Here is a 19,632-nt window from a genome sequence, read left to right on the forward strand (position 1 = left end):
CTGTATCATCTATCAACAAGAAAATTCCTTAAATATGCACTACTAGTCTTCATTATAAGGAGCCCACAAGTTGTTTTTTTTTTTTGGGGGGGGGGGTGTGAGCAGAGTAAAAAAAAGTCTCTGCTACATACACAGGATTCTTCTCTTTATGTTTAGTGAGCCTCCTCTCTTTTTAAGCTCTCTGTAGCAATGGATACCAGTTTAAGATTTGTTTCATGGTGTTATTCTTTTACAGATACAAAAGTAATGGTGGATTTTACCTGTCATAAATACGAATATCTGCAGGAATGGCACTTATGAATCCTACCAGTTTTTTGTTTGAAGACACTCTAACCCCACAGTGCCATTGGAGTAACCAGCCCGGAGGACGCAGCGCCCTAGAATTGATGACAGAAATAATTACAAATTACTGCCTAAGAAAATGTAATAAAAACAGCCTTCTTTGCACTTCAGCCAGAGCAGAATGTGGAACTTACTACTCACCACAGAAGAAATTCAGGTGAATAATCAAACCTGAACATATTATCATCATCTTCTACATAATTCTCATTTAACAGTGTGTATAACTCCTTCAGCTGAAAACACACACAAAGAAATCCAAATATTTATCCACACCCATCAATCAGAATGAACTTCAGTGATTTTAGATACACATAAAAATTGTTTTACTTACAACTTCAGCATTGCTAAGATCCAACGTGTCCCACATAAAACCTTGTGGCAAAGAATATGGCTCTAGGCGGACATTGTCCTTATCTGGTTCAATTGCACCATGTGAAGTTATAACTTCATCTTTTTAGAGAGGAGAAGGGGGGAAAAAAAGGAAAAAAATATAAGAACAGTTACCTTGCTTGCTTGCTAGTGCAACTGCACTTAACCCTCATTGTGTATGTTCTCATAACTATGTGATAGGAACATGAAGCTTTTAAAAAATGCTGGAAAAAATTAGTATTATTAGCTCATACTGTTCAGTCTCACAGATCACATTCAGACTAATGACATCAGAATACCATGCACAGAACTACTCTACCTCAATTGATACCCAGTATTTTGTAACACAGGACAGCAATTTACCAGCACATGCACAACACTTCGCAGCCACGAGATCCACGACCTCATCGTGAGAGACATGTTGTACTCACAGTTAACAAACTGTGGCTCGGATCCTGTTTACCACTGACTTGAACAGACCTGAACTCAACAGGGCTACTCTGGAGCAGTGGCATGGCAAAGCCAGAGCATTTAAGGGGTGCTGGTGAAATGTGAAACTTATTCCTAAAATCCTACATGCTTTCTTCCCCTCCCTTTACAACTCTGGTCCCTCGGTGTACAGCTATAAACAGCAGCTATTCCTCTTCTATGGAGCAGCTCCTGCCAAATCACAGAATCATAGAATCATCTAGATTGGAAAAGACCTTTAAGATCATTGAGTCCAACCATAAACCCAACATTGCCAAGTCCACCACTAAACCATGTCCCTAAGCACCACTTCTACATGTCTTTTAAACACCTCCAGGGGTGGTGACCCAACCACTTCCCTGGGCAGCCTGTTCCAATGCTTGACAATCCTTTCAGTAAAGAAATTTCTGCTAATATCCAGTCTGAACCTCCCCTAGCACAAACTGAGGCCATTCCTTCTTGTCTTGTTACTTGGGAGAAGAGACCAACACCCGCCCCACTACAACCTCCTTTCAGGTAGTTGTAGAAAGCAAGAAGGTCCCCCCTCAGCCTCCTCCAGACTAAACAGCCCCAGCTCCCTCAGCTGCTTCTCATAAGACTTGTTCTCCAGACCCCTCACCAGCTTTGTTGCCCATCTCTGGACACACTCCAGCACCTCAGTGTCCTTCTTGTAGTGAGTGGCTCAAAACTGAACACAGTACTCGAGGTGCAGCCTCACCAGTGCCGAGTACAGGGGCACGATCACCTCCCTACTTCTGCTGGCCACACTATTCCTGACACAAGCCAGGATGCCCTTGGCCTTCTTGGCCACCTGGGCACACTGCTGGCTCATGTTCAGCCGGCTGTCGACCAACACCCCAAGATCCTTTTCCGCCAGGCAGCTTTCCAGCCACTCCTCCCCAAGCCTGTAGCATTGCATGGGGTTATTGTGACCCAAGTGCAGGACCCGGCACTTGGCCTTGTTGAACCTCATACAGTTGGCCTTGGCCCATTGATCCAGCCTGTCCAGATCCCTCTGCAGAGCCTTCCTAACCTCAATCAACACTTCCACCCAACTTGGTGTCATCTGCAAACGTACTGAGGGTGCCCTCGATCCCCTTGTCCAGATTGTTGATAAAGATATTAAACAAAACTGGCCCAAAACTGAGCCCTGGGGAACACCACTCATGACCGGCTGCCAGCTGGATTTAACTCCGTTCACCACAACTCTTTGTGCCCAGCCACCCAGCCAGTTTTTCTACCAACGTGTACACCCATCCAAGCCATGAACAGCTAGTTTCTCCAGCAGACAGAGGACCCTTATCATAGAAGGAGATCAAGTTAGTCAAGCAGGACCTCCCTTTCATAAACCCATGCTGACTAGGCCTGACTGCCTGGTTGTCCTATACGTGCCCAGTGACAGTGCTCAAGATGATCTGCTCCACAACCTTCCCTGGCACCAAGGTCAGACTGACTGGCCCGTAGTTCCCCGGATCCTCCTTTTGGCCCTTCTTGTAGATGGGTGTCACATTTGCTGTGAACTGGGACCTCCCCAGTTAGCCAGGACTGCTGATAAATGATGGAAAGTGGCTTGGTCAGCACTTCCACCAGCTCCCTCAGTCCCCTTGGAGGGATCCCATCCAGCCCCATAGACTTGTGTGTGTCTAAGTGGTGCAGCAGGTCACTAACCATTTCCTCGTCAATTACGGGGGGCTTCATTCTGCTCCCCATCCCTGTCTTCCAGCTCAGCGGGCTGGGTATCCTGAGAACAACTGGTCTTACTGTTCAAGACTGAGACAAAGTAGGCATTAACTACCTCAGCCTTTTCCTCATCCTTTGTCACTAAGTTTCTCCCTGCATCCAAAAAGGATGGAGATTCTCCTTCGCCCTCCCTTTGTTGATAATGTATTTATAGACATATTTTATTGTCTTTTATGGCAGTAGCCAGATTAAGTTCCAGTTGGGCTTTGGCCCTTCTAATTTTCTCCCTGCATAAACTCACAACATCCTTGTAGTCCTCCTGAGTTGCCTGCCCCTTCTTCCAAAGGCCACAAACTCTCTTTTTTTTTCCTGAGCCAAAGCTCTCTGGTTAGCCAGGCCGGTCTTCTTCCCCACCACCTCATCTTTCGGTACATGGGGACGGTCTGCTCCTGCGCCTGTAAGATTTCCTTCTTGAAGAATGTCCAGCCTTCCTGGACTCCTTTTCCCTCCCAAGAGACTCTGTCAACCAGGCTCCTAAACAGGCCGAAGTCTGCCCTCTGGAAGTCCAAGATGGCAGTTCTGCTAACCCACTCCTTACTTCTCCAAGAATCAAAAAACTGTTATTTCATGATCGCTGTGCCCAAGATCGACTCCAACCATCATGTCACCCACAAGTCCTTGTGTGTTCGTGAACAACAGGGCCAGCGGAGCACCTCTCCTGGTAGACTCACTCACCAGCTGTGTCAGGAAGTTATCTTCCATACACTCCAGGAACCTCCTGGACTGTTTCCTCTCCACTGTACTGTATTTCCAGTGGACATTCGCTAAGTTGAAGTCTCCCACAAGAACAAGGGCTAATGATTGTGAGACTTCGCCCAGCTGCTTATAAATACTTCGTATGCCTCTTCATACTGGTTGGGTGGTCTATAACAGACTCCCACCACGATATCTGTTGGCCCTTCCCGCTGATTCTTACCCATAAACACTCAACTTTATCATCACCATCATTGAGCTCTAGAAAGTCAAATGTTCATTTGTAGTATAAACTTTCCCCAAATGATGGGCAATCCTGACAAATATTTATGGCCTGACGTCCAGTTTGGAAGGCCACCATTACCAGCATCTTTATGCAAACTCTGGGAAATATCAACAGCCTAAATGTTACTACATGGCAGACTTGGCCTAACTCGAACACAGAAGGATTCTGAAGTTAATTAGTGCAAAGACCCCTACAGCTATTTCTTGAATCAACACATTATTTTTTCCACCTAACCACTATTTGATATGCTGGCTACGAAGACTTCCCAGTATGTTCACTCAGCAGATAAAGGAAAAGCTTAAAAAACCCCAAACAAATCAATGGGATCAAGAAACAATTCATAAACACTGTTGAACAAAACCTCTGCTGGCCAAATTCAACAAAGCATATTTCTACTGAACAACACTAACAAATAATTTTTAGAGCCAATGTATTGGTTCTTTTAGGCTGGCAAGTGACAGACTCTCATCTTTATAGAAGTGCTGTAAGATATATTGACTAACCCGAACTGAACTCCTGGAACTGCTGTGCAGACACCTGAACTAGCTCTGAAAAAGCTTCATTACAGCCAGAGTATTTTCTGTTTTACACACCAACTCATTTTGGCTAGGCTCTTCCTCCACCTAGGCAGGATTACTGTGACAATTACTACCATTACTTTACAGAGGTATCTGGACAGAGTTTGTATGGAGAAGAGCCAGGGCAGGTCAGTTCAATCCAGTGGAAAATATTGCACCCAGGCACTTTGCTCTGGACTTCTCTATGCAAGAAAGTCAGGGACAAATGAGATCACTGTGGATTAAGCTATAGAAATGGATTAATGTGAAATGCTGCCCTGCTGAGAGAGCAGAGTGCTCCTGTGCTGTAGACTCTATCTTATTTCTGCTTATTCTACACCAGTCTCCAATGCCATGGAGAGAAATCTGCAGAACAGAAGAATGACAGCTATTGTGCTGAGACTGCTTTACTTGTGGGGCCCCCAAGTTTTGTTGGCACTGAAGAGTTGCAACTGCTTAACTCGAAGATAATGATGGGGGAAGAAGAAGGTTCAGAAAGCAATTCAGAAAAAGCAAGAGAGTCAGCAACTATCTTTTCCAACAAAGACTAAGATTTACCAACTGTGTTATCAGGGATCAGATTAGTATAAAAAGTAATTTGCCAAATTCCTTACAAAATTAAAGGCAAGGAGAGGCCACTTCACCATCTCACTTGGTACCAAGAACAGAGAATGGACTCTGAGAAAGCATGTCTTCAAGGCAGTGTACATTGCGGAGGAAGCACGTGAACATGAGAGAAACGCCATTATCCACTTAAAGTTGCATGAGAACAGTGTAACCTGCAGCAGGAGAGTCATTATCTCTGTGACAGCAAATCTATCTATTAAAAAAAAAATTAAGGGAAAATAAATGAATAAATAATCAATATTTACTCTTTGTCACCACTTAAAGAGTTCTTATTTTCCCTGAAGTGAAAAAGACTTCTACGTTCTGTGGTTCAAGAGTTCAGATCTAAAATATACAAAGAAATGCTATTTAAATAACATTTCCCATTTTTATAGAGAACGTCAGAATGAGATGTATTAACACCGTATTTTCTTGCACATCATTTGGGGGGAAAGGGGGCAGGAGCAAGCACTTTCCTAAAGAACATCAAGAATTCCACATAAACTACACAAAAGATTAAGGATCTCTACCACACACAGTCCAACTTCATACCCATTTTAGAGAACACGCCACACAGCTGGCACACATTCTTCCCGTGGTCAGCAAGACAGATCTTATGCCCAAGTCCAGTTAAACTTACTAAGTTTAGGTACAGGTTGCGTATCCCAAAACTGGTATTTACGTTTGGTAGCCTCATCAATATTCTTTGCTGGGCCTTGGCATGCAGAGAGCAGCTCCATTGCTCTCTGGATGTCTTGAAGCTTCTGCATTGGAATGGCTGGATTCTGCACACAGAAACAAATGGAAGAGGAAGTTTACTGAGTACATTTACTTTGAACAAGTTGTACAAACAAGTTCACTTATTTTACTGTTATGTATTCTTTCATGTACTCTTCCCATCATGGTTAGCTGAGGTATAACCTTCAGAGGCAGGAGGGTAGAAAGTTAGGTGGGGAACAGACAAGTAACTTCACAAAATACGTAATAGTTTTGAGTAGTGCTTACATTTAACTATAAAACTTCAGTGGTTTTAACACAAATACATGCAGACAAATACCAATATCACAATCAAAAGCTTCTCATATTCCATGCCCCCGCCCTGGTAAAATACAATAAAACTGCACAAAGCAGATCAGCTTAGATGTCTAACAATCTAAAGATACCATTGGTACACACAGAGATGTTTGAAGTTGTACTGTACAGATACAACATGAAATAATATTTAAATTCACTATGGTTTAGTATCGCAGGTACACTCTATTGATACAAATATCCACTTTTTAACCTTTGTTGTATTGTATCTGCCTTCTATTAGCTTGCAATTATTACAGTGGGTACTTTCTGCATTGTATCATATGTAGGAGTTAAGCATCTTGCCACTAACTGTGCCAACACTCACAACTAAAGATAATTTTAACTGACAGAAGCAGACAGACATTAAATAAACCAACTTGCCACTTAAAAGTTGAAAAATCTTTATAGAAAAATAATTTGAAAAGCATAAAACCTAAGGCTAAGCACCTCTAAACTGAGCTGTTAAACCCTCACTTGATCACTCTGAGTAAGTGTAACTGGAATGAGAATTTTACCTGCATAGGAAAGTACAGAGGAATAATGGTAACAGACTTCTAAATCTAAAGGGATTTCTCTCTCTCTCTCTTTTTAATCTATTTATTTGTTTTGTTTTGTTATCTCCCAAGTGATAAGCCCTGTTCTGAGGCATCCTAACAGCATGCTTGTGCTCAGGTTTTCCCAGATTGCAGTGCAAAAAATACATTTGCAGTAATAGTCTCAAACGCATTGGAAAATTTTAAGCAATTCTGCATAGAGATTTCAAGCCAGATTTTTTTCTTTTACTGAGTATCAATGGATCACTATTTCCATATTTCACTTTCTTCCTAGGATTCCTGTGTTGAAAAACTGCCATAAATTACACATAATAATGATGTAAAGCGTAATTTGGATGGGATCTGCCTCTAGTATCCTCAGTCACAAACAAGTAAAAATCCCTGCCTGTAGCTCAAGCAGGCCATCATTTTCTATTTATAATAAAAATTTGTACTCTCTAAACATTATGCAATTTCTTTCATTAATCTAAGTATTGCAAAATTTTACCTGTGAGCAGGCTTTAAACACCTATCATTTGAGTAGTTGTAAATTAACATATTTACACACTTCAGAGCAACACTATTGCAGCATAAAAAGACCTACCCTATTTCTAGATCCAGATTACAGTGACATAAGTTACTTTTCTCCACTAAAAATCAATTTGTCCATTACACACTAGCCTGATAGAAATTATTGTAATGCTACTAGATATATTCTGAAATCTTACCAGTACATTATGAAATCCTAAATATTGACAAACCGTAATTTATTTTTACATTTCTTTTAAGTCTCTCATGTTTTTTCTACATTAAGAAGAAGAAAACAGAAATGTAAAAAAAAGATGTAATGTTCTAAAAAGATCTTACCAGCATACATAAAAGTAAAAAGTTCATGTTCTGGTACTAAATATAACATGGCTAGGGACATCTGGAGGAATCTCCTTTCCTTTCAAAATGTTCAGAGATCAGCCTGGTTAAGAAGTTATACTTTCAACCCTTTTTGTTTTCCTTTAATGGAAAACAAGAAAAAAATACACAGAACTTCATACAAATTAGAAAGCAGAGTGATTTTGTTCAACATCAGTTTAGGGGAAATCTCCCGCACAGCACAAGACAGCAGTGTTGTGCAAACAGGGCTGAGGTACACAATGCTTTTTTTTTTTGCCTCAGTTTTGGTGACAAGATCTGACTTCAGACCTTTGATGTCCCTCAGCCTTGCAGCACAGTCTGTGATACTGCCATTAACCACAGCAGGAGCAAAAGTTAGGGACCACTGAGCAAACTAATCATGCACAGATCCCTAAGAACAGACAGGATGTGTGCGAGGGTGCTGGGGAAGCTGGCTGATGTTACTGCAACTAGCACATATCGAGTTCGAAAGGTTATAGCAATTGGTGGAGGTTTCTTATGACTGGAAAAAGTGAAATGTCTCACCCATCTTCAAGAACGCAAGGGGCAGGAGGATTTTGAGAACTCAGGGGTCAATACTGTTTAACAATCTGGATGTGAAAACGAGTTCTTTCTCTGCAAGTTCACAGAATCACAGAATGTTCGGGGTTGGAAGGGACCTCTGTGGGTCATCTAGTCCAACCCCCCTGCCACAGCAGGGTCACCTACAGCAGGCTGCACAGGACAGTTCATAGATGATACGAAGCTGGGAAGAACGGTTGATACGCTGAACCACAGAACTGCTACTCAAAGCTACTTTGACAAGCTGGAAACAGAAACTTCATGAAATTTGACAAAGGCAAACACAAAGTCCTGCATCTGTGACAGAAAAAGCCCAGGCAATGGCAGACGTCAGCACGGACTGGCTAAGAAGCAGCTTTGCAGAAAAAAACTTGAAGGTTCTGGTGGGCAGAAAGCTGAATGCAAGCCAGCAGTCTGCTGGCCAGCAAAGGACAGCTGCATACTGGGTTGTACCAGTAAGACTGGCCAGCAAATCTTCTCCTGTATCTGGCAGCCCTGAGATCACATCTCACAGTTTTGCATTCCCCATTACAAGGAAAACACTGACAAAGTGGACCAAGTTCAATGGAGGGCCATCAAGATGACAGCAGGGCTGAAGCACATGACATACAAGGAGAAGATGAAAGACCTTGGTTTGTTCAGCCTTAAGAAGAGAAGGTTAAGGGAGTAGGAGAAATCTTCTTGCTGCCTAATGGGAGGATATAAAGAAAATTGAGCCAAGTCTTTTCAGAAGAGCACAATGATAGGACAAGAAACAATGGAAACAAGATGCAAACCAGCAAAATCCATTTAGATGTAAGGACTTACTATTTTTTTTAACCACAAGTGTAGTCAAGCACTGGAATAGGTTGCCCACAAAGGTTGTGGAGTCTGCATCCTTGGAGATCAACCTGATGTAGTTGCACATGCTCTAAGCAGGAGGTTGGTCAAAAGACCTCCAGAGGTCCCTTCCAATCTAACTTACTATCCGGTTACTATGTTGTGTAGGCCATTGGTGACTACAGTAATGACCAATAATATTGCTGACCTGGCAAGCTTCATTTGTGCCAGAGTAGACAGTCTACATCACTGGGACTTGTAATAGGGAGAGATCAAAGTCTTGTGAGATGGGCAGCAAAGTGTCCTAAAGGTCATGGTAGGCATACAACGATAACAAGCATTTTTTGCTGTGGTTACACTCACGCCAGTGTTCAAAAAGTCCAATATCACAAATAAGAGAGTGAGAAGTCAAGGAGACTCACTGTTCTGTTTTCCCATCTCCGGGTTGGTACCCATGTTTACAAACTCATCTGACTTCAAAATCTTTTTTCAAAATCATTTTCAATGAGTTCAGAAGCCCCATTGAGCATTACCTGATGATCCTGCATATATTCTCTTAGAGTTAAGGTGTACAATCTTACTTTCCTCTGAAATATCTTGTAAACCTCTTTTCAACCAAGAGCAAGCAAATGCTAAAAGCCTTTTTTCTATAATATATTTCACATAGCACAAGGCATACAAAATCTAAATATCACTTGAGTAGCAAAGAAAATAAATACATGTCTCCACACTGATCCAGATCAAAAAATCTAAAACAGGAAAGTTGTCTAAGACAAACTCATCTACTTATTAGTGGGTACACCTGGAACACAGCACAAAAGGTGAAAAAAAACAACCAACGCTGATGCATTTGCAACTAGAGAAAAGTGGAAGCCCTATGAGAATAGTAGAATCGTTTAGCTGCCTAGACCTTGAGAGAAAGACTTAAATAAGAGCTTTTGTGGGGGGTTTTTTGTAACATTGCTAACAAACTGACTAAACTTCTTGTAACAGTAAAATAATCATGAAGACTGCCATTCTAAGTACATGCTTGGAACAAGGATAGGCTTCCACATTTGCAAAACACAGTGCCAGAGAAATGGTGTGCAAGGCTGCAAGGTGCTTGAGGACTAAAATCTTGTACATGAGAACAAAAAAGTGGAGCAGCTTTCTCTTAATGCAGTCAGAGGCAACATATGAAACAGTAAGTTAGGTCAGGAGGGAACCCAGGAACTGCCAGCATACTGCAGCAATGAACTATGTCTTTACGCTAACATTAAAACTGACCTCACTCCAAGTGTAACAGAGTTTGAGGTTACTTGGTCATCACTTACAAACAGTCTCCTTGTATTAGCAATTCATGCTGCTTTATAGAAACACAGTATCAAAACATGTGGTGAGATCAGAAGGTAATTAAGAGCTCTCTACATATTTTAAAGTGTCCCCTGTGCCAAATGTGCCCATTCAAAGCAATGGGGGTGACACAGAGAAGACCTAAAGGAACAACACAAAATCTGTCGGTATGCTAATGAGACAGAACACAACTTTTTTCCCTGAAATTAGATGTTAGCCCCAATGTACGTGACAAATCTTACAGGACAAATAGTACTGATGGTACAGCAGTGTAACTTTTCCACATTAATCCGATAAAGCAAATATAACTAATTCAACATGCTCAGTGGTCCATACACTTTCTTATCATCATGTCATAAACTTCAGTTCTGCTTCCCAGATTTGAGACAAAAGCTGTATATTAAATAGCCACCACATCATATTATTCACCATTCACTCAGAACAGGTAGTCAAAAGCACGTAGACAATGCTATTTTATCACAAAGCCCACAGAGATCATACATCCCCTCACGTGATTTTGCATTCTTATTTACAGCACAGGCCTTTCAGATAGCAAAAAGTTTCTGCAGTCTCTATCCCCAGGTTAGAGATCACCGCATTTTATGCAAGATGACATGCTGCTTGTCTGCCCCAATGAGACTCTGCTTAGCACAGCAGGTACACCTCCCCTCCTACTGCTGACGGTCGCCAGGAGACAGCACCGCACTGTACAAGTTCCTGAAACTGCACTAAGCCAGGTTAGATGGTGGCTAAACTAAACGTAATTCATCAAGCACAAAACCTATTCACAAGCATTATCACTGCAGACTAAGATACCCTGCGACGAAGCTGCTGCTCGCGTGAGTTCTAGCTGCTGGAAAAGGAAGACAAAACACCTCCTCCTCTGCTTTCTCACAGTACAGCACCGTGGTGGCGACGAAGACTCTCCAGCTAACTTCATACAGTCTGCAAGGTTTTACCTTGCTCCTGTCTCTATTCAGGACGGTAACTATTTGCACAATTCTGATGTGTTAAGGCAGAGCTACAAACTCACTTTTACAAAAAGCAACACACAAAATTAAACTAGAAAGCAAGCACAGATTAAAACAGAACAAGGCTCTCACTTTTGAAGGCTGTTGAATTTTAATCTCCTGGGAGTCAGATGCAGAGTCTGATTTGGTGCCTCCAGAATTTGGTTTCTCCTTTTTTCTCTTCTGCTTCTTCTTCTTCTTCTTCGCTCCCAAATCCCCTCCAGGACTTCTGCCAGAGATTCAGAGAGCATGCAATGAGAAAAATCGATACCACTGAGCTTAAAATTAAAAAAAAAAAGAAGTTAAATATGGAAAACCTAGCATTTTAATATGGAACATCTAACAGCAGTTTCAATGTGAAGGCAGGGGAAAGGAAGGAAGGGGGGAACTGAGAGCACTGAAAAACTTCCTGCAAGTGCTTTCTGATTTGTTTTATACTCAAGACCCCAGCACCATCAGGCGTTTTAACACACTAGTGTCAAACTGTGACACTATATCACAGCCAGGGCTCTTCTCCAGGCTATTACCTGGCACAAACACGACACAACTAAATTCAACAGTTTGGAGGAACTCGGGAAAGAGCAGGAACCGAGGAAAGTAATCTTGGAAATTCAGTAACTATTAGTGGCTCAGTATTTTCTCCCCTTCAAGATCAACCTTCAGGCACATCTGAATTTGAGAAGAATCCAAACAAAAACATTTTGTTCTCAGGGAATTTTGTTTCTAACTTAAGTAGTGATGAAAGTCCTGCTGAAATCTCAGTAAGAAACAACACAAAACTAACCAAATATTTGTGCTTTAAAACAATAAGTACAATGGGGTCAACTTTAATTAAAGAAGAAACAACAAAGTATACATTGCACTTGCAGATTCTGACATATTTTGACTATTGATGATACAATGCTTTTCTTGTATAAGCAGATTCTAATTTGACAAGTAATCAAGATATAGAATCAAGATTAGATTAGAATTTGCAAAGTGTGGGAGGCGTTGGCAGCTCTCAGACAGAAGGCAGATACGGAGGCAATGAGTCAGTCAACGCTGAATCCTCTTCAAGAGGTTCATCTCCCAGCAAAACCGTACATACGTGATGGAGCTCCAGACAGATGCTGGGGTTTGGGGGGCTTAGGTGTTTTTTATTGGAAAAGAAAAAAGTTAATGCAACAAACGTGTTTATTTTAATTCTGGAGGGGGAAAAAAAAATAACCAGAATTGATACTAGCAAACCAAAAGAAAGAGAACTCAGAAGAACACAGCTAAAGTTATTAAGATCAACACGTTTGCAAGGGCCATGCTATTCCCTGCAACGTGCTTCACTTTCAAGATTACAATGCCCAGCCCTAGCATCTATACCTTGTCAGAGCTGGAGTCGGCAACAAAACACCCAGCTGTCCAATTGGGAGGCCAAAAGCCTGCCATTAATCAAACATGCAACTAAACAAAGGCTCATTTTTGTGAGATCATTACTGTTCTCTAGAACAGCCTGTAGTAAAAGATCAACCCCGAGAAGTCCTTAGCATTCACAGTTACACTGGGTTAAGTTATGCTCCCAGAAAGAGGGCAGAGAGTTGTCAGTGTGGCACCCTCTGGGCTTGGACCAAGCAGCTACTCAATGGACAACAGCGTAGCAGACCAAACACACAGGAGAGAGGAGAGAACCTTGAGTATTTACCAGAAGTCTGCAGAAACTGAAGATGGAGTTGTGTAAGTTGAGGAACGGAGAAAAATTTCTGTTGCATGATGAAGATACTGCCTGATCACCTAGATGATTCTGTTCACAATTTCAATACTCTCAGTTTAAAATAATAAAATTTAAATCTATTTGAAGGCCTGCATCCTGAGCTGACATTTTGTCCAGAATTTAAAAGTACAACAGACCCAGAGGTGTGGCAAGAGGTCATAAATACAAGAGCGTAAAAACCCAAACATATACAAGACCTAGGACTTCACCACTCCTGGCAAAAGTGTGATAAAAATACGGGGAAAAGTGGTTTCACCTTTGCTAAGATTCATTTAATGAGGTACTCTTCTACTTTCTTGAACTGGACACAAGCTTTTGCCTTTTCCTCTATCATCTTGCACAAAGCAAGCAAGCGATGCCACTGTGTCCTTGAGCTGACTCCTAAGGGCTTTTGTATTGAATGTTAAGTCTACCAGGAGCAGTTTCAGCAAACACCACTCTCGAACAGCTGCCCTCGGCGGGAGCCAAGCCCCGAGTCGCACCGGTGCAGCTCACTCGTCTTCTTGCCTTTTGGCACGACCTGTTCCAAATCACCACAGGGGAATTCTGCTCACTGGGATTACCTGAGGGTCAATGTTTTATTTAGTTTGGTGAAATAATGAATGACTGTACTCAAAAAAAGTTTGGCAGCTACAGACAAAAAGCAGCTTTGCCAAGCTTTACTAATGCTATCCCCAGTTAAACTGTACTTTTACCAGGATAATCTTAGTTTGTTCTCTGACCAGCTGAACTTCTTTTTCATATAGAAATGCATATGTTTTTTAGCTGGGAAAGAGGGAAGACAGGACTAAATTGCTGTAAAATATAGATGGTGTTTAAATTTATTCGGTTTTTTTAAATCTTCCAAAATCCCTGTCCTTGGCTTATGACCTTCAGGTTTAGAGCCTTCACATTGCCTCTTGCAAAATAAACACTGGTATCTGTGTGTGACAGGTTATCCAGGGACCGTTCAGCGCAGTCATTTATGCACAGTCTCTTGCTTGGTCAGTCTTTTTTTACTGTTACAGTCCACAGAATGTAAAAAGAGGATTTAGAGAGATCCACTCATCCTTCTAACTATCTAGGCACGCCTGCAACCCCAGAAATTTGGCAGCAAGCAGCACACAGAAACTTCTACTGAGTAAGCAGGTTTGTCCAACACAAGTTGCAACCAGAGATACCAAGCAAATTAGGGCAAAAGCAAAACCAAAACATCTCAGGAGTTTTTGTCCTTCTTATACTCCACCTTCAAACAGGCTCTTAAACCAGCAGTGAGAAAGGCTGGGAAGGGAGGAACTTTGTTGCTCAACTTGTAGCAATTACCCTGGACATGACAGCACAAAGGATATGCAAAGGTAACAAGATTAAAAGCAAAGACTCCTATTAAAGGCTTTTTCTTAATTAAACATTCTTGTGTACTGACTGAGATCCGAGTTCTCCTTTGTCTGGTCAGATACATTTCATGGTGTCATCATATAGGAGTTTGGGGGGGGAAACAATGTTTCCCACTTCTATGAAAGCTGACCTTTAAAGCACGAACTCTCTTTTGGTGAACTACCCTGCTACCATTGAAGTGACGCAACTCGGAGCGCAGGTCCCACGTGGGAAGCAGGAAAAGGATATGCAACTCAGGTCAACCCTACGTCTAGCTGTCGGGTCAGGAAACATAACCTTCTCAGCCACCAGATCAACACACCTGCCCCACTCCAGCCTACCACACAGAAGTAAGATTTCTAACTGTGTCAGTCTAGTAGAGACACACTTATACCGGGAGCACTTTACCGACAGGACGGCGAGCCTACACGCTGAGGCGGACCTAAGTGCCGTCGTGGTCTAAGATATTTTTAGCTGCATCCACAATGACAGTTTTGTCAGTCTGATGAATAAGAAAGCAGTGAGGCCAGCACTAAAGTGATGTGGAAATCAAAATTCAGCTGAGGCAAAAGAAGAGTCAAAAGACCTCATACTGCCCCAAAAAGACTTAACCTTGCCACAGAAACGGGCTGTGCATATGACTCTGAGACAGCCACTTGGACCCACAGTGTTAGGATTTTGTCTGCAAGTTACAAATGCAAGCCCGTGATCCCACCCACATACCTTTCCACTTATGTACACACATCTGGTGTTTTGCATAAATGTGAAAAAAGGCTTTTGCATCTCCCTGCATGTGTTGGCTGTTAGTTTTTTTAAACTGAAAAATGGGGATACTTACTGCATTTAGGGAGGAGCCTGGCAAAGGCCGAGAAACTTACTTTGTGGAATTCTGAGCAAAACCATGAAAAGCTGAGATGAAGTATTCAGGAGGAGTGTGGCAGTCACCCTACTCAGTTGGTCAAACTTTTTTGGCTCCCTTGGTTTTGATGTGAGATTATCTTTCCCACTGCATATTCGTCAGTGTTATTTTAATTGCCTTTCTGGACACTAAATTCTGCTTTAGCAGAAATAGCTTTTTGTAATATCAACTTCTGTTGTAAATTACATGGAATGGTAATTTTAAGTTAGCAATTTCTCAAATTAAAACCAAACATGTACTTCAGAAGTTTACTTCTAAGCTGCAAAGGCCTAGGCCTGCGTGGGGTTTTTGCCTTCACAGTATTTTTTTTTTTCTCCGAGTGAGGTTGCAAACCTACATTTCTGAAGATGTCATATAGATCTTTTTCATCACAAAAATCAGATCTCATGTATACAGGCAACACTCCAAAAAATTTCAAAGTAGAACGATTTATACTAGGGCTGCCCTTGGTTCATAAAGATAAGGGAGGCTGTGATGCACAGGGCCTTCCCACTGCTGCAGTAGACTACCACCACTTCAAGAGAGTAAGAAGGTTCTGACCAGAAGGGCTTACGTCCTTCAAATCCCACTTACTAACAAACTACCATTACTAACAGCCTCTCTGGATGAAGATTTCATTTCAGTACTTGGAAACTTCACTTTGAGCACGAAAATCTAGTAGCAATGCCTTAAAACCTAACCCAACAGATACGCCTCAAAACTCTGCACGTTTCCTCTGCCTCCCCCTTCAAGTCTGTCAGGCTGTACTCCAAGATGTAAATCTCACCTGCTAAAACTGAGCACTGCCTCCAGCACCTTACTTTTTTTTTTTCAAATCTAAAAGCAGTGCTGGTTATAGAGTTGCCATGTAACAATAATCCAAGGGGTATATTACTAAAACATTCAAAGTAAATAATTTGTGAGGGTTGGGGAGAGTTGTTTAAAGGTCATACCTTTTCCTCATCTCTTGAATAAATATTCTGTGCCCAAAGCCTTTCTGCCATTGAGCATAAGGAGCTATTCAGAATCAACTGAGAGACCTTACAAAGCTAGGCTCAGCAGGGTGGATTCAGGTGCAATAAATACACTTTTTCTACATACACACTAACAAAGCTATTTTGTAAACAACACTTTATTATGAAAGAGAACAAGCACAGCATAATGGAGCAAGCTGCAGACAGAACAGGAGAACAGCAATGAGTCACACAACATACATAATCCTGCATCTAAAAAACAGGAGCAGAAACGGAGGACAAAGACATTTGCACAGTTGAGAACTATAACATGGTATTTTCTGCTGCAGTCATTCAGTGCTCAAGCACATAAAAAAAAAGCAAGTTTAAAAAAAAATTTGAATTCATACATACATATACAGACTGTAGTTTTTTTGTGGTCATTATTATAAGGACCTATTTTCAAATGCCAAGAAACAGCTTGAAAGTAACTTCATTTACAACGCAATCCTACTAGAGACTGACATGCAACACACACTCCACCTCCTTCTAAAAAAGCGTGGGTTAAAATAGCACAAGATTAAATACTGATCGACAGCAATGGAGACCATTCAGAATTTAGCAAGCCAGTTGACACAAGTCATAGTCTCAAGTAGTAAGACTGCTCATAAATTGCTTAGGTACATAAAACCTAATCTGCAAGCTCAAAGCCAACTTTAAAGTTCCCTCAAAAATTAATATATTATGATGGGGAGAAAACAGGGAATAATTAGGCTCCTGTTACCATAGATTAATCTCCCAGATCAAAAGTAGTTCTTTATGTTTGCTGTAATGTAAGATTTTTCTTCTCGTTTGACAGAATTTGTTTGAATACTTCAGACTGCAGACAAATAGTAGCAAACACGATTCTCAAAGATTACAGGAAAATAAAGTAATTCAAAAGTCAATACTAGACTTCATGCACCAGAAACATGATAAAAAAATGATACTAATACAGGCTTTTTCTACTGGAATGATCTATCACTAATTTAATTAAACTTCATATTACTTGGCAGCATTTGCTTTCTTATTCAAACATGAATAAAGCAGCTTCTTTGAAATACTCATTAAAATACATCTGGGATATTCAACAAAAACAAGTTTTGGGGAGACTGGCGTACAGCCACAGCTGCAGCAGTTGTCCCTCAGAGCTCTGCGAGACCCACGCTGGAGTAGAGCAAGACGCTGAGATCCAGAACGCACCAAAGTGCAATTCTTTGATCCCTGGCTGCTGCTTACACGCTGCTCCTGTACCCGCTGTCACAGCAGCCCGGACGTGTCGCCGCGAGCCTGGCGACGCTGCCGAGGGCAATTACAGCTTGGTCACCCACACACAGAGGGGAAACTGGAGTCGGAGTAAGGTAGGAATGAATTCTAGACAGGCATCACCCGGCTATCCAACCACCTTGCCTGGCACGTCAGGTTGACTCCTACGAAGAGCAATAAACAACGATTCCCTGCTCTTAGCGGTGTCACTTTTACATATTTAGGAATCATCAACTGCAGCACATTCATGCAAACAAACGTGACAAAAGCCCCAAGATAATTAATGGTATTTTGTCCGGTTTTAATACCCCAGATTTAATTACTTTCGACACAACTACTTCAGCGTGCCTGCCGCGAGTTCACCGACGGAGCAGCCCGCGTCCAAGCTTTCTCCTGTCCCGCCCCTCGGCCAAGCCGGTGCTCTCTGCCGCCTCTCGCCACACCCGAGGCAGAGCTGCCTGCTGCCAAGGGGCAGGAGACGGCACGGCACGGCACGGCACGCCGCGCGTCCTCACGCACCCGTCACCCACAGAAACGCTCTCGGCCCCACGAATGGGAAATTCGCGAGGCAGATATCTGTGTCGCCGTGTACAGATTAACCCATTTCTGTTTCAGCTTACTCCGGCCACTCCTAGTTGCCACAACAACGCGTCTTCTCCGCAACCACATTCTCTAACCCCGCAACGAAAAAAAGAAAAAGTAAATTTAAACGAAGTCGGTATTTCAGACCCGTCCCTCGCAGCGCAAGCCAGGCCGCGGGCAGCCCGGGCGCGGGGGGCCGCGCTGAGGCGGCCGTCCCTCCCGCCGGCAGCCCCAGCACCGGGGGACGGCGGCGGGGGCAGAACCGCGCAGCCCGCGCCCCGCTCCGCTCCCCTCAGCGGGCGGGCTCCGAGGTAACGCTTCCCGCGGACAACAGCTGACGCTGGGGAGGGGTGTCCGCGGGACAGACGGACACAGGACGCCCGGACGGGTCCCCAGGCCGGGGGGGTGTGGGTGCGGGGATGTGAGGGCGCCCGCCCTGAGGGCTGACCCGAGCGAGCCGCTCGGCCGCAGCACGCACGGCAGCGCGGGGGCATCTCCCCCGAGCGCCGTGACCCGCTACCGGCGGCCTCCTAACGGCCAGAACCCTCCAGAAAATCCCCCAAACGCTGAAAAAGCACAAACAACACAGCAGGATTTACCCTTCTCCCCCCCCCCCCCCTTTTTTTTTTTTTTTTAAGGCCGGCGTCCGGCGGGGAAACGGCAGCCCCGCCGGCCCCCCTCCCCGTCACCTCCGGGCCCCCCGCCTCTCCCTTCGGCGCAGGCCGCCCCCGGCGGGGCGAGGGGAGCCGAGCCGGACGGCACGGCGCTCCCACGCGGCAGGCGGCCCGGGAGGAGGGCGCGGGGAGCCGCCACTGAGGCCCCCTCGGCCGCGGGCGGCAGACGCGCAGGCGCCGCGGAGGAGCGCCGGGCCGGGCCGGGTCCGGCCGGGCCGCGCAGGCCGCCCACCAACTGACAGGAGCGCGCCTCGCACGCCCTCCGCTCCGCTCCGCTGCCCGCCCCGCCGCGGGCTCGCTCCGGGCGGCGAGCGGAGCCCGGCCCGGGCCGCAGCGCCGGCCCTGCGGCTGCCGCGGCGGCAGACATGGGGGCTGCCTCGCCGAGCTGCGCCGGGCCGGGCCGCGGCGCGCCCCTACCCCTTGGCGTGCTCGGCCTCCTCCTCATTGTCGCCGTCTATGCCGCAGGTGTCCTGGTCATCCAGCTCCAGGCTCTGCTGGCTGGCCGCAGACTCGCTGTCCTCCGCCATCACGGGGGAAGGAGGGAGGGGAGGGGGCGGGGGAGCCGATGAAAGGAGCCGGGGCGCACGGGCAGATGCAGTCCGGAGGAGCTCCCTCTAGCTGCTGTCCTCCCCCGTGCGGGCGGAGGAGGCGGAGGCCGCCGGGGCTGCCCGGGCGCTCCCCGGCGGGGGACCGAGATGGAGCTGGGCCCGGCCCGGCGCCTCACGCCCGGCCGCCGCCCGGCCCCTTCGCAGCCCACATCCCCAGGCCGCCGGTCCCCGCAGGCAGGGCGCTGCCCCCTGCCGCCGCCGGGGGAGGCCCGAGGCGCA

General features: G+C 44.5%; 1 protein-coding gene across 1 annotated transcript in view; it reads right to left on the minus strand.

Annotated features, from left to right (window-relative positions):
* Positions 1-19,541, minus strand: part of NMT2 (N-myristoyltransferase 2) — a 32,801-nt gene extending 13,260 nt beyond the window's left edge. The window contains exons 1-6 of the mRNA XM_075419424.1: positions 19,223-19,541; positions 11,393-11,528; positions 5,702-5,846; positions 674-792; positions 484-575; positions 261-377 (exon numbers count right to left, since the gene is read on the minus strand). Coding sequence (XP_075275539.1) covers positions 261-377; positions 484-575; positions 674-792; positions 5,702-5,846; positions 11,393-11,528; positions 19,223-19,332 — 719 coding nt within the window. The 5' untranslated portion in view covers positions 19,333-19,541. The remainder of the gene's footprint in view (positions 1-260; positions 378-483; positions 576-673; positions 793-5,701; positions 5,847-11,392; positions 11,529-19,222) is intronic.
* Positions 19,542-19,632: the final 91 nt, after the last annotated feature.

Source organism: Opisthocomus hoazin, chromosome 4 (assembly GCF_030867145.1).
Source record: "Opisthocomus hoazin isolate bOpiHoa1 chromosome 4, bOpiHoa1.hap1, whole genome shotgun sequence".
Taxonomy (NCBI): domain Eukaryota; kingdom Metazoa; phylum Chordata; class Aves; order Opisthocomiformes; family Opisthocomidae; genus Opisthocomus; species Opisthocomus hoazin.